This window comes from Physeter macrocephalus, chromosome 7 (assembly GCF_002837175.3).
Source record: "Physeter macrocephalus isolate SW-GA chromosome 7, ASM283717v5, whole genome shotgun sequence".
Classification (NCBI taxonomy): Eukaryota; Metazoa; Chordata; class Mammalia; order Artiodactyla; family Physeteridae; genus Physeter; species Physeter macrocephalus.
The window spans coordinates 1520547-1536647 of record NC_041220.1 but is presented as its reverse complement, the minus strand read 5'-3'; the positions used below and the strand labels follow the sequence as shown (position 1 = coordinate 1536647).

The window sequence follows — 16101 nt, the reverse complement described above, 5'->3', positions numbered from 1 at the left end:
AGAAAGAGTTTGTCCAATATTACTACCCAGAGAAGGAATGCAGGGGAAAAAATAACCCTGGGGAGGGTAAGCATTTTAAGGGCTGGCTTTCTCAGAAGTCTGAGAAAAAGAAGAAAGCCCTGAGAATGTGATTTCACCAAACCAGAGTCAAAAGCTTTAAGATGGTCAACAGCAATAAATGCCATCAAAGGTCAAGTACAATCAAACTGAATACTTTCAGCAAATGAGGGAGACACTGATGATTTCAGCAAAACACTGTGGCATATAAAAGCAAGATGACAGAGAATTAGGATGTGAACAACGTTTCCTATCTATAAGATGAAGATAATAATGATACACCCACAACACAGGGTTTTTATCAGGAATAAATGAGAAAACATATGTAAAGTACACGAAGTTCATCTGGCTATATTAAGCACTAAGCAAGTATCGATATTTTGTCTTATTATTGATAGTATATATCCTTAATGTTGTTATTCTTTTATAATGTTGGTAATAGTGGTGGATAGGATTTTTGCCTCAAAAAAATAAAATCAAGCCTATACCGTAATTCATTGGGTTTGCTCTGTACTGTGATCGATCTACAATTATTCTAAACAGTAATCCATTTCTAGGTCACAAATCTTGAAACTGCTTTGAGCATCTCCTGAAATGAACTCTTCTTGCTTTCAGCTGCACTGATGTAAGCTCAATATACCATAAGCTTTGAGCCTCTACTGTAATCCTTTTTCAAATTTTATTTCTGAGTAGAACTCCAGAGTTGTATTACAATGAGCATCACTGAAAAACTGGAAATCAGTTACTTCATTGTACCATTCTTGGTCATTACATCTTATTATCTCATTAGGAAAGTGCTTCCAAGATGCTTTTCTATTAGTTATGTAGCTACATAGTATTATATTCAATACAAGTTGCAGCATGCTGATGCATCTTTTAAGAGTGTTTAAAAATTTCACAATTTAAATTAATAGCTTTGGCTTAACATTCACTAAAAGATAAACGATTATTAATTAGTATGCTTTGGTTCATGCTTTATGGGCATTTCTAAATAATTGATACTTATTGGCATTTCAAAGGCTCTGTATTTAGATAACTAACTTAGAAACCTATTTATTTTCATTTTCATTTATTCAATCACTATACTTACAGCTCTATCATTTATTTTGCAATAAACAACTTCCCATCAGAAACAGACCTCTTTTATCACTGGAAAATTACTTAATTGCTTTGAAAGAACTTGGTGACAAATACTATCATTATTCATTCCAAATAGCACACTAATAGTCATGATCTGGAAAATGGATGTTTTCCAAGATTTTCAGTCCCAATTAACACCCAAATTACACTACTTATTCAAGGCAATAAAACATTTCACAAGAAGACATTAAAAATGGTTAGTTTCATTAATGATATTTTAATATTAAGAACTGTTCATCTATATTTTGTGTTGTTGTTAGGATACCTCTTCTGGTTACTTGTAATTTTTACCTAACTCTCACATACATGATGTTTCCTCATTTGATTTCTTTACATTACGATAAAAAAAAAATGGCGTTCAAGGAAATAAAGAAAATCAACTCTCATAGCATCTGGCAGCGTTATAATTAAAGTTCTGTCAACAGAGCTGTTATAAAGCCTGGTGTGAAAGGGATTTAAATTTAGTCATCAGTGAGGTTAGAAATTTCATGCAAGAACTGCAAGCTAACAAAATGTCAGTAAAAATTCTTAGGTTATGCTTTATCTATTTTTCTCAATATGTCATTTTTAAGAGTTTTTAGTTAAATACTGTTTAATAACACCTTATGAATATTTAAATTTTTCTAGACCTATGTCAACATTCCACTTTTATTAGGGGTGCCTGCTAGGTGATACAATGAGACCACCCTAAACTATAAACTACATGAGTTGCAGTCTGCTGGACTGGATATTTAGCAAGTGCCCAATATATTTCTGTTAAATACAGAAGTGAAGAAATAACTTCTATGACATTTTGACAGGTTAGGATATTTGGCTAGCACTGTTCACACCATCAATTTAATTTTTCTATACCAGCTGATGGTGACAAATTTTGGAAGGAGAAAATAAAACTGGGACATTTCTCATCCTTCCTTCTTGTCTAAGACAGTTGACCCTTGTACAGAGCAGGGTTAGTACTGCTGACCCGCCATTCAGTCAAAAGTCTGCGTGTAACTTTATTGTGTGCCCTTCTGTATCTATGGATTCAACCAACTGCTATAGATCGGGTAATACTGTAGTACGTATATAGTACTATAGTGACAAAAATCTGTATAAAGTGGACCCGTGCAGTTCAGAAATGTGTTGTTCAAGGGTCAGCTGTACAATCCTCTTACTTATGATGTCTGATCACCAGTGCTTCTGAATAATATAGCTAGGAGAAATAGGATAGAGAGTAACTTAGTAAACTAAGACAAGTTGTAAGGAAAGAAATTTAAAGTTACATATAGAAGAAAATAGATAAAATAAAATTGTTTTAAAACAACAAAGATAAGTAATTGCCAAGAACTAGAATTAAGCTCTTTTAGCTGATCCCAAATCCGATTTTCTTCTTGAAAAAGTCATGCAGCACAAAGGCACAGAAAGTTTGGAGGATCATGAATCGCAGTGCGACGATAATTCAATATAATTACAAAGCATGTCTACACCAAAGACAATGGATTGTATAATCAGGCTTTTATTTCCATGAAAGAGTTCTTACGTACTTCTGATGAGGTAAAATGTCTGTGTACAGATCGTTACAATAAACCTAATACCTAATTTTCCCCACAAGTGCAACAGTTCACATTTTCAATTCTAAAAACCAACTGATGTAAGCCCAAGGTAGGAACTGAATGGAAAAATCAACAAATATTTTCAGTATAACCATAGAGCAGATGCCACCTCGCCTCTAACAAACCATTCTTCTGTTCTGAAGGTCTTATTTCAGTAGTCACCAGCAGTAGCATATAAACTGATACAATAAGTGACTGCTGTGCCAACGTCAAATGAGGATGACTACATTTATTTGATGATTTGGGTAATGCTGCTACTAAGTCAGTAAATATCACTTGGAGCATCAATAACGATGTCTTACAGAAATGGAAGGTAGTAGAATGCAAACGAACACACAGACATGAGAAATAGGAACCATAAAGCTAAAAAATGAGATTATGAAACAAGCTGAAGATGCACATAACCATGGAGGTTAGAAGGGCTTAAGGAGTATTAATATGGCTGTGACATTGTTTCTTCCACTACACAGTTACAGTTTGTGAGCAAATGTGAGATTGATTTTAGTTTAGCGAGTTAGCCTCTGAATTATGTCCATGCCGCTCTCTCACTTCGTCCCAGCTTACCCTTATACACCACCAAATGTAAAATAGCTAGCTAGTGGGAAGCAGCCGCATAGCACAGGGAGATCAGCTCGGTGCTCTGTGACCACCTAGAGGGGTGGGGTAGGGAGGGTGGGAGAGAGGGAGACGCAAGAGGGAAGAGATATGGGGACATATGTATATGTATAACTGATTCACTTTGTTGTGCAGCAGAAACTAACACACCATTGTAAAGAAATTATACTCCAATAAAGACGTTAAAAAAAATAGCCTCTAAATTAGAAGACAAATAAGCAGGAAGGAATGTTTTTCAAACAGAATTGGCTAAAATGTCCTTACAGCAGTGTTAATGTGCATCACCTCCATGGCTTCTTTGTTTGGTAATGAACTTTATACACTGGAGGCAAGGGCTGCCCTCCTCCTTCAGAAGTTGCCCCACCTCTGTCTGTAGTTCCTCACGCTATGCCCACCTCAAGCTCTGTGTTCTACATTATGTTTTCTGGAGTAAGCAACTGCCAGTTAAAGTAGAAAGATCTGAGCTGCAGAGGAAAGCTCTGGGCAACACTGAAGCTTCCAAATTTTAGGACTTCCTTTATTTCAGCAAATCTTTACAGGGGAAATTTCCAGGGGGCTATTCATAAACAAAACCACAACTGTACGGTGAAGCTACTAACAAACATAAATGGTTCATTTTCTTTAGGATGAGATCCTATCCTGATAGTACGTTAATTTGCAAATGCATGACAACCAAACGGTGAACCATTCCTAAGATTTACTATGCCAGGCAAAATACCGTTGCTTTATTTCTATAGTTTTTTCACTCTTTTTAGGGTGTAACACATCAAGTACACAACAGATTCCAGCACAAGCCTGTCTGATATCACAACTTACACACTATTCATCATACTGTTTCTATGAACATATATCTTATATTTAGACAAATCTAAGGCTCTCTGCTTTTCCAACCTCTTTTTTTGGAGGCGTCTTTTGGTTTGTTTTCTTTTGTTTTTAAGAAATATGCTATCTGCCTATTATCAAAAAGCCAAGAGATCTAACACAACATTGTAAATCAACTATACTTCAATAAAATTTTTTTTAAAAGACAAGAGATAAATTCCAGTTAGAATGTAGAGAAAGGGGAACAGTTGTACACTATTAGTGGGAATGCAAACTGGTACAGCTACTGTGGAAAACAGTATGGAGAGTCCTCAGAAAATTAAAAATAGAACTACCATATCCAGCAATCCCAACTCTGGGTCTATACCCAAAGGAAACAAGATATCTAGAAGTGATGCTTGTATTTCCATGTTCACTACAGCATTATTACAATAGCCAAGGCATGGAAACAACCTAAGTGCCCATCAATGGATGAATGAATGAGGAAAATGTGGTATATATATATATATATACATATATAGTGGAATATTATTGAGCCTTAAAAAAGAAGGAAATACTGTCATTTACAACAATATGGATGAACCTGGAGAGCATTATGCTACGTAAAATAAGCCAGACAGAGAAGGACAATTACTCCATAGGTATCACTTATATGTCGAATCTTAAAAAAAAGTTGAATTCATAGAATCAGAGAGTAGGAGAGTGATTGCCAGGAATTTGGGGGTATGGGAAATAGGGAGAGGTTGGTAAAACGTATAAACTTTAGGTTGTAAGATGAATAAGGTCTGAGGATCTAATGCGTAACATGGTGACTGTAGTTGATAACACAATTGTGTAATTGAAATTTGCTAAGGGAATAGAACTTAAATGCTCTCATCAAAAAAAAAAGATAAATGTGGATATGCTAATTAACTTGATGGGGGAAATCCTTTCACAATGTAGAGGCATATCAAATCATCACATACACTTTAAATTTCTTACAATTTCATCTGTCAGTTATACCTCAATGAAGCTGAAAAAAATAAATAAGCCCACCCTGGGTGATTGGAAGGAAAAAGAAAGAAATAACTGCTCTGCACACGTGGACCCTCTTAGTTACCCTGCTGAGTCATCACTATTATTTCTGACTGGTGTCTGTAACAAGTAATGAAGAGCAAGCTTGTCTTAGATAACATTTTTTTCCCTTAGAAGACATCCTAATGTTATCTTTATATCAAGAATAGCTTGTACCTTTCCTAACTATTAAGGCATCTGTTTTTGGAAAGACTGAGCAAATCTATAAAATATGACAGCCTTAAAACACACGTCTATAAAACTCTGTCTTATAGGTATGCATGAAATAAACACTGCAAAACAAAAAATAATACTTATGATAAAACGGAACATTTAAGTCTACTTGATGAGTGTGGTTCCAATTCTGAACCTTTAGGCTGTATCTTCACAACACAAAGGGAAAGGCAGGTTATTTCATCAAAAGGAACAGTAAATATAAATAATTTGGTTCCTCTGCATAAAGGTCTCTAAAACTGACAAAAATAACCCTCTACTATTATAACATTATTTGCTCTGTTTTTTAACCGAATAAATGTTCAACATGAGTCTATTGTTTAAATTTGCTTGCGACTTTTTTTATGGCTACGTAGACTCACTTTTTGCTAGACAAATAGCAGAATTTATTTGTTCATTTATTTGACCAGTATTAGTTAATAATATGACATTATTTATGTGTTCACTAACTGAGGGCCTATTGTCTCCTCACTTTACAGGAAATGAAGAAGTTGAATACATTTTTCCTGACTTAAGGAGTTAATAGTGCATCAGAGAACAAAGGGAAAAGACACAAAAATAGTTGCATTACAGTCAAGAAGCAATCTGGTTTAACAAACAAACAGATGATAGAGCTGAAAGACCTGGATGGAAAAGGGGGCACAGAGTGAGTGGGAGTAGCTCAGAGTAAGAGGCTCTGATTACAGACGAGAGATGGAGGTTAGAGGCAAGTAGCAGAGACAAAGACGCTGCTGAAAACTGATGGGGTCTGGTCCCAGCACGGGGTGCTTTCGGCCCGCAACTGTGAAGAGCCGGCAGGAGGACAAGAGAGGATTATGTGAGAAAGTATGCAGGATTTTGTTATAATCCTCAAGTAACCTGTAAGAAGGTTCTGACGCCTTTTCTATGTCCCTTTACCCCAGGTGTTTTCAGCTGGATACAATTAAGTAACTACTGATGGGACCTAGAGAAGTGTAGCATCTGATATTTGGGAGGCATTCAATATTTATTAAAGAACAGACACATTCATGGTACTACCTGAGTTGGGACACATATGTAGCCTTCATGCAAATGAGAAAAAAAAATCCCTGCATTAGTGGTCCTAAAATGCAAGATAGAGTTGGGAATGTTTCCCACAGGCTGAAACACCTCGATGGTGGTGTTTCGGGATTAGCGCAATGGTGCCATGAAAGATTAAAACAGGGTACAGGGAAGAGTATAGAGACCAAATAGATCCCCTGAAAGTTTCACCTTGAGAAAATGAAATTTCTCATTCTTGTTAAGTGAAGTGCTTAGATAAACTAGTCATATTTTCAAATGATGAGGGCTACCCTTGTCTCCTGAGTGATATACAGTTGTCTGCCCTTTATTTCAGAGCTGTCTTCTAGTGATCTATACTATATTAGACATACAGCCATTTAGGTGAACTAAAGTCACTGCAAGTGAATTTTGGACTTGATTTCAAAATCTTTAATTATCCAAAATATCTACACACTCTCTAAAAAAAATCAAGTACTCAGGGCTAAAGACATGGTTCTCTAAAAAATAAATAACATTCTCCTCACAATTAATATATGATATTCTTATATTAATTAATATAAAAATAGGTGTCATAATTTAAATGCAATATACAATTGCTTTTGTAACACACTACGCTGCTCCTAGGAATAAAGGAAAACATATTTAAAATCATTCTTTCTCTGGTCTGAGATATCCCCTGAAAAACTCTACTGTGTTCTAACCATTACTATTAGGCTTTTAATCCAAACCTTATATTATTCCTTAAGAAAACTATAAGTATCTCAAGAAAAAAGATACCAAGAAAAACCCAACAACCCATTAAACTTTCTTTCTCCCACCTAAAGTATCATTTCAGCGTGTGGTTTTTCAAAAAGGGTACAAATCTAATATGTTAAAACATTAATAAGCAAGTGGACTGTACCAAATGTCTTCTAAAAGCTGAGGGGTAATTGCATCACACATGGCTCAGGGCATCTACTAATCACCCTCCACAGACATCTTTGTCCCTAATGCCCAACTCACCCTGGATGGCAGCCCCACCTCAAGCCTCCCTTCTCTGTTCCTTTCGCTCTTTTCTGTCCCTTCTTTCTCTTCCTGGCCCTCTCCTTGCCCTTTCTTTGTGTCGCATAATCTTTTCAGGGAGCTCCGCTGCTGCTCTAGTTTAGGAAAATCAAATTTGCTTTTTATAATTCTCTGCTCCACACATCACAAAACTAGCACAAGAGAAAAAAACAAAGATTCTTCTCAGGAAATTGGAAGGAAAAAAAAACTATGAACGTTAAATATTTTTGAATGCTTCTACACATAAGAATATTAGGAAAAAAATGTCGCTCCAGAATATTAATTGCATAAATCCTTTTCCCAGGTGGTATCCAATTAGTCGTTCATAGTGAGTACGTTAATTCTCCCAAGTCTGTAAGTTTCAATGCAATATAAAGACTAAATTTGAATTGCAAAATTACAAAGCCATTGAAATCATTGATTCAACAAAACCCTGAAATTTGAAGATTTTATACTAGGAGAGAGCTTGCAGTTTTTTCCCTGAGAGTTACTCCTTATTCTTCAGTGACAATTTCTTCCACTATCCTCCAGTTAAAATCTTCTCAATTAAAACTATTAAATTGGTTGTAATCTTACCATTGTTGTCTCTTGAATAGATCCAAAACTGTTGATAAAAATGTTGACAACTACATCAACAGGAATGCCTGTCAATAAAAATTAAGGATATATTTAGTAGCTGTAAAAAACTTGGTCAGAATCTTCATTTTTTATGGTTTGTGCATTTGATTTTTCTATTTTTTCCAATCTGCATGGATGTAAAATTATAAACCTATGGTTTCAGGATACCATGTTCACAGTTGCTGTTGACTTATTTTTTTAAATAGGGATCAACATACAAATAAAAAATGAGTTACATTGTACTTTATAGTGTTCTTTATTCAGAAATAGTTCTCTCTTAAATTGTAGAAATTCTGGGAAAATACATTTACCTTAAATTTTTTTTTAATTGGACTGATGCGTTTACTTTAAGAGATTGTAAATTATTCTTTAAAAAAACATCATTTTTAAAATATGGGGTTTTTTTTGCATTTTATAATCATTTTAAATTTTTACCTTAAATGGTAACGCAGAATTCAATTACAATTGCTATGTTTTGATTTTTAATTCATGAAAATGCAAAGTTAATCAGACATATAACAGAATCATTATTAAGATTTTTGCCTGACCTGCTGGAAAATAATTTTAAAGTTCATGGAGTGAGAACTAAAGAATAACGTTGCCAATTTCTTTCTGTTTCCTTTTTTTTTTTTTTTTTTACTCATTGTGAACTGCTGCTTGGGCTAACAAAGGGAAAATGTGAATTTAGCCTTTTAGCCACATAACCTCTGACTGATGAAAAACAGGTGTTGAATCAATACAGGGTAGACATGTGACAACCCAGAGCACAGTGGTGTTGAAAGTAACCACAGGTTCTGGTAACGAACAAAAACCCTGTTTTTATAAGAGTCATATAACTTCACTTGACTAGAAGCAGCTGCAAGCCTTTCTTTCTTTCTTTCCTTCTTTCTTTCTTTTCTTTCTTTCTTTCCATCTTTCTTTCCTTCCTTCCTGCTTTCCTTCTTTCTTTCTTTCCTTCCTTCTTTCTTTCTTTCTTTTTCTTTCCTTCTTTCTTTCTTCCTTCCTTTCTTTTCTCTTCATTCCTCTCTTCCTTCCTTCCTTCCTTTCTTTCTTTTCTTTCTTTCTTTCTTTCCTTCCTTCCTACCCTCCCTCCTTCTTCCTTCCTTCCTTCCTTCCTTTCTTTCTTTTTTCTTTCTTCTTTCTTTCTTTTTTTCCGTAAAGGAAAAAATAATCAAGCCTTATAATGTTAATCCAATCTACATTAATGCCTGTCCTTAACCAGCAACAAAGATGACAGTTTTTTAGAGATATGTTCATATAACTTTTCCTAACTCATCAGGAGGAAGCAAGAAAGGAAGAGAGAGAGGAAGAAAGAAAGGAAAGAAGGAAGGGAGGGAGGGAGGGAGGCAAGCTGTATCATCTTCCCACAACTTTTAGCTCAAGTACAGTTTTGGTTCTTGAAAGGAATGATAGGAGATAATGTTTTGTTGAAGAAAACATAGTCATTTTATTCACAAAGTTAACACGCTTTTAAAAACCATATGGCCATTTTTTTTCAGCTAAAGAGTAGAGGGAATTTTTTTAATCAATGTAAAAACCTAATAAAGATTAAAAAAAGAATTTAAATGTCTATCAGAGCGTTCTCTATCCTCAAATGAGTATATGGCCATGCTCTTACAAGGTAGAACTTTGGTGTCTGAATGAAAGTCAGAGCCTAAATTTTAAATTATTAAGGTTAAGAATACAAAGTGCTTAGAAAACCCATCAGATCGGTTAGCCTGTTAATTCACAACATTTTTTTTTAAACTGGGAACTATATAAGCCTATTAGAACTAACACTTTGCTTATCTTTAAACATTTTTGGCATTAAATTGCTCTGACTTAAGCACATTACATGACAGTTAGATGTCAATTTAAAATATACTGTTTCGAATAAAACAAATAAATGATTTTATACAGATAAAATTAGTTTTTAAACTGCAAAGAATGGAGATATTGGGGTGGAGGGAGACCAACCTTTGAAATTTGGTCTTATCCTGGGATCATAAGTGACCAATAGCCTATTCAAGATATTGCTAGTGGAGTTGGCAGGTACTCGGGCAAGGTCCTCGGCTGACTGCTGCCTATATGAGAAAAAGCAAAACAAAGCCTTGGTAAGTATTTAGAATAGCAAGCAACAGGAATGCATGATGTTCATTGGAGAAAAGACTTCGCTTTTTGAGACAAATTTGTAGCATGGCTTTTCCAAATAGAGGTGAAAAGTAGTAGACTTATCAGAATCCCAAAAGGTATTTGTCATAAAAAATAAAAACAAACACAAAAAGTATTTTAGCGTTTAATTTTACCAAATGCATGAAACACTGCCCTAAATACTTCATGTTACTTTCTTTAAATAAAATTAAGCAGAACTCTCACTTGTCCTGAAGCCACATGCAGTCAAAATCTAGACAAGCACAAAACAATGGCAGACAAGGAAACAAGAACAAAAAATAGGTTTTGAATAATATATATAATATTAACCTTCCACCTAAGCAAAGGAGTATGTGAATACTACAGGATGATATGGCCAGAGAGAGTCCAAGAATTCATAAAGCAATCATGCTGACACATAAAATGATATTGTCCAAGAAACACACAAAGAATGCTCTCCGTGGAGTACAATACATCCGGGATTGGTAAAAGCAGTTCCTCAAATATCAGACCAATTAAATAGGGAAAATATAGAGCTCTGAGATACACCTGCCTTTTTCTTTTATATGCACATATTTGCTGTCAACTATCAAAAAGAGAAAAACTGCCATTTTTTTCTATTTTAATCAACTTTGAACAATGAATCTTGACTAAATCGGTAGTTGCTTGCGAGCACATAAACACTTCCTTGGAAGCCAATGGAAACTGTTGTTCTTTACTGTTTGTTTGGATCCGTTTACCACCTGTAAAGTCTTATCATATAATCATTTTCCCAGTCCAAAAATAATATCCACGAAAATCACAGGGAAGATTAAAACTACACTTGGAGCATCCAGCATTGTCTATTCTGTACCGATATGGTAAAAGTGTCAATTTCATAAACGACATTATAGGAAGCAAAAAATGTCATGTGCTTGGCTTTGTTTTAAAATCCCAGCTCTGGGCCTTCCCTGGTGGCGCAGTGGTTGCGCGTCCGCCTGCCGATGCAGGGGACGCGGGTTCGCGCCCCGGTCTGGGAAGATCCCACGTGCCGCGGAGCGGCTGGGCCCGTGAGCCATGGCCGCTGAGCCTGCGCGTCCGGAGCCTGTGCTCCACAACGGGAGAGGCCACAAGAGAGGAAGGCCCGCATACCACAAAAAAAAATAAATGAATAAAAGAAAATAAAATCCCAGCTCTGACCTATCAGGCGATTCTTTTCTGTGTTAATTATCATACAATGTGCTGATAAGATACAACCACTACAGGTGAAATATGACAGATATTAAGAAGCGTATGAAAAAATCTAAAACTACAAGGAGTTGATACAGACAACCTTTTCAAGTAGCTCTCAGAAAGAATCCAAAACATTGGAGAAAAAAAATGAAAACCAACTAGTTAAACCTCCCAAAGGTGCAGGAGATTAAGTAGATTTCTTTCTCACGACGTTATCGGCTCCCATATCCTAGCTGCAGGATTTGGGGACCAGTAATGAGATTTTTCCATTTCATTCTCCAGGATTTGGGGACCAGTAATGAGTTTTTCCCATTCGTTCATTTTCCATTTCATTTTTCCATTTCATTCTCAAGAGAATGAGGTTATGTGGAAAAATTAGATATTAAGATGCAAATTAGTGTCCAAACCCATCTACAAGTTTTTTCATTCAAGGGAGGAAAACGGAATTGATGGATTACAAACTACACTTGAATTGGATCAATTAAGGACTGCTATTATTATGTCTTGATATAAAATCCTTCACAAGTACATTTCTTCTAAGCAATAGAATGAACCAGACAACATAAAGACAATTAACAATTTCTTTTCTTTTTTGGCCACACCGCAGGGCATGCAGGATCTTAGTTCTCCAACCAGGGATGGAACCTGTGCCCACTGCTGTGGAAGTACAGAGTCCTAACCAGTGGCCACCAGGGAAGTCCCACGATAATTTTTGTGGTAGAGACATTTCCAGCCTGACGTTTTCTCCAGCTGTGAAGAGAGGCAGAATTTGCCAACCCATAATATCTCTTCAGCATAAAAGTTATTTTGAGCTAAGGGCACTTGAAAAACAGCAAATGCAGGGAGAGGATTTCTCTAAATTCTTCTTATCTGCCTGAAGAGAGATCCTCCAGAAGGAAGTCACTTGTCTTAAGTCCCCAAAATTAATAAATCTGTATACCTTTTATCCTGTTAGCACGACTGCTGTCAGACTATTTCATAGACCCAGCTATTGAGGATAGAGAGAGGAAAAAAAAAACCCAGCAAACCTTTCCTCCCCTACATCTGTAAGCTGTGTCCACCCGAACTCATCGGCTAGCCCGTCGAACTCACTACCAGATTTTATCCTTCCTACAGAATCAGTCAGCCCCCCTTCATGGAATATCATAACTGCTCCGCATTGTATGAATCCAAACACAACCTATCCTTTAATACTGCCCTTCTAATAATCCTGCCCCAATCATCCTGGCTTACTGTAAAAAACACAAACTGATAAATTTACCGTTTGGCAATGATTTTGTAGCTTTTTTTTCATATCTGTGTGTATATTACCAACCAGATGGAATGTCCCGAGCGATTCCTGAGGGAATCGTGGCTTCTATGGTTCTGTAATTCCCTACATTTGTACGGCATTGAATACACGTTGCCCCAGGCAGTCTCCCACGGGCCTGCTCTTCTGGGCTGGTTTCAGCCTCAGGATGCCCACGGGCGCTATAGTGGTAGCAGCTTCACTCAACATTTCCAGATGAAGAGCATTTGCTCCTGAGATGTCCTCTTAGGAGAAAGGACTCATTTCCCTCAGAAGCTTTCCAGCATTAGCCATTCCTGAGCCAACCATTAGCAAAGAGGAAGAAGCCATCATGATTGGCTGAGATCAATAATCTGATAGAGAACAGGTACTGGAAAATCAACCACCATGTCCACTACCTGATTGCACTTGATCGTCACAAAGACTCACTTGGTTACACAGGAGAGACATGAACCACATAGAGAATGGTTTTTCAGCAGAGAAAGAGAAAAACCAGATGGCCGGAGAGTCAGCAGTAGGTGATTAAATGGAGCCGCAGGGTACATGGTATATGGAAACCAGGCCATAGCAAGGTTCAGAGATTTCCTAAAGTGGTAGAGTCAAGAGTGAAACCTGGTAACCCCCATTCCTGGTCGTCATTTCACAAGCCTGCCGCAATGGAAGTGAAATATTATCTATCTTCTTATTACCACCCATCCATGTATTGCTTTAGGTGATAGATAGATATTACATTAGTCTTACCAATTTTTAAAATCACTAGTCCTGGAAAATCTGAAGTTGCCCTTTCTACAACTTGCCAGGGTCACTCTTCCCTCTAGCCAACTCCAAATGCTTAGATTTCTCTCTACAATTAAATTTTTAAAAATCTTATTTGCCAGTAACAGCAAAAGCAGTGTTGGTTGACAAAAATCTCTTGAAATTAAAAGGAGTATATCAAATATGTTATAGCCCTTTTTCTTTATTCTCATTTGTGTCAATACATATTTTCATGTCTCTGCTGCAAGTAACCTGATATGAGTCTTTAATCAACACTTCGCCTTTCTTTATATCAGAAATTCAAAGACATTTTAAAATTTAAGTGAAATCTCATGTAATTTATATTCACATGGATGAATTCAGGGAATTTTTTTTCCTACCTAAATAAAAAAATAGAAATCATTCTTTTTCAGCTTGGTCAACCCTAAAATAACATTAAAGTCATCTCCACACATTAAAATATATTTTAAAAGCTTAGAAAGCTACATCACTTTCTTCAAGAGAGCTGAAACAATTTGCATATAGCACATTTTACTGTGTTTGCACTTTACATAACCTTATAATTTGGAAAGTAGCTAGTATTTATACAAAATAACCAGGAATAAGAAGAGTTAAATGATTTTAATTAGGTTCCATGCTCAGTGTCTATTTTGTTATTAGAGATTTCACATTCTGAATCTCAGTCCAATGTTTTATCCATCTGATGAGGCCATTGTGTTTTCTTTCAAGAAATCTATCAACAATTATGATATTATTACACAAAAGGATTCATTTCATGGAAATATGATATTAAGACAATAACTGAGTCAACTCAGGCAAAGTCATCAAATGACTAGAGAAAATAATGTCTTTTATATCAAAAGCCTTTTTACAGCCTGCCCTCTTTTGTTCACTCACCTAAACTTGAACTGATGTCATGACTAATACGCTAAGGAATGGGCCAGGCTGTATAGCTGGATGATGTAATGTTTTCCAGCACTAAAGGAAAAATCCAGAAATGTCTTTCCAAAGAGGGAAGCTCAGTTTTCCATTAACTGCAGAATGTACTTATTTTCCATGACCCTTTAGCAACCACACAGCACTGCTGCATTTCAAAGCTGGTGTGCGCGAGCATATTGGCTTCACATCCTCCCTTAAACCAGGAATCTGAGTCAAAGGACCGTTTTGTTTTTCCAGTTATAAATGCAGCAACCATGGTCACAGGTCTTCTCAGACCTGAGTGTGGCAGGGCGCTAGCCAGGTCATCACGAGGAGGGAGCTGCAGAGCTTTCTGCTGGATGTGAACTAAAGCAACTGGGAAGGAAGGAAAGAGCAAGGCATGCAAAATGTGTACGTTGTATTATTTCTCCTCTTTACTCTAGGGCAGTGATTCTTTACCTCCTTTTTAGCACTACAGACACCGCTGAGAATATGATGAAAGCTATGCTCTTCTCTTAGAAAATGGCGACAAAGTTGGCAATGCTGAGGGTTCCCGGATGTGCCCCACAGGTTAAGAAACCCTCCTTCATGGAAACAAATGCTGTTATCCTCACCTAAAGTGAGATAAGGGAAGATTATTATTTTTTTTAAAGCTGATGGGACTTTGTCAAAAAGACACAGGAGCCAACTGAAAGAGCTCCCTATGGCCAAATCTAGGAGGACTTGAGCAATAAAATAAATTGTACTGGCTTATAATCCAAAGTATAAAATAAAAATGCATGAGTCCATAAAGATGTAAATAAAATGGCTGATTGAATAAATAACTAAATGGTAGAGCACAGACAAATCTCCCGTGCAGAATTCCAAATAACTGGCATAGATCCTCTGCTCTCAAATTGCTGGAGCATCACACCCCCAGCTCGGTGTGAGCTGTGCACAGCGACACCTTTCCAAAGAGCATGGGATGGAAAGGGGGAAAAACAGTAAGTTCTCCGGGGGAGAAACCTGACAAATGCGACCTCACCCAGGTGATGAACCTTAACCTCTTAACCAGGTGATAAGTCATGTTGATTCTGTGTACGTTTAATATAATGTGATGGGACTGTCATTTCTAAACGAGTGTTCCTCCTCCCCAAAACACAGAACTTCAATCTAGTCCTGACAAAAACATCAGACAAATTCCAGTAGAGGGACATTCTACAAACTACCTGACCACGATTCCTCAGAGCTTCCACGGCCACAAAAAGCAAAGTCTGAGAAACTGTCACGGCCAAAAGGAGCCTAAGCAGGTGTGAGGACTAGATGCAGTTTGTATCCTGACTGGGGTCCTAGAACAGAAAAAGGACATTAGGTAAACACTAAGCAATCTAAGTATAGACTATAGTTAATAACAATATACCACTGTTGGTTCTTTTTTTTAACATCTTTATTGCAGTATAATTGCTTTACAATGGTGTGTTAGTTTCTGCTGTATAACAAAGTGCATCAGCTGTACATATACATATATCCCCATATCCCCTCCCTCTTGCATCTCCCTCCCACCCTCCCTACCCCACCCCTCTAGGTGGTCACAAAGCACCGAGCTGATCTCCCTGTGCTATGCGG

The 16101-nt window shown here is 36.7% G+C and overlaps 1 protein-coding gene across 3 annotated transcripts in view; it reads right to left on the bottom strand.

Moving 5' to 3' along the window:
• The window catches only part of GLRB (glycine receptor beta), an 85774-nt gene that overhangs the window by 33458 nt on the left and 36215 nt on the right, over positions 1–16101 (bottom strand). For all 3 annotated transcript variants that reach the window (XM_024126672.2, XM_028491556.2, XM_024126673.3), the window contains exons 3-4: positions 10149–10255; positions 8151–8218 (exon numbers count right to left, since the gene is read on the bottom strand). In XM_024126672.2, coding sequence (XP_023982440.1) covers positions 8151–8218; positions 10149–10255 — 175 coding nt within the window. The remainder of the gene's footprint in view (positions 1–8150; positions 8219–10148; positions 10256–16101) is intronic.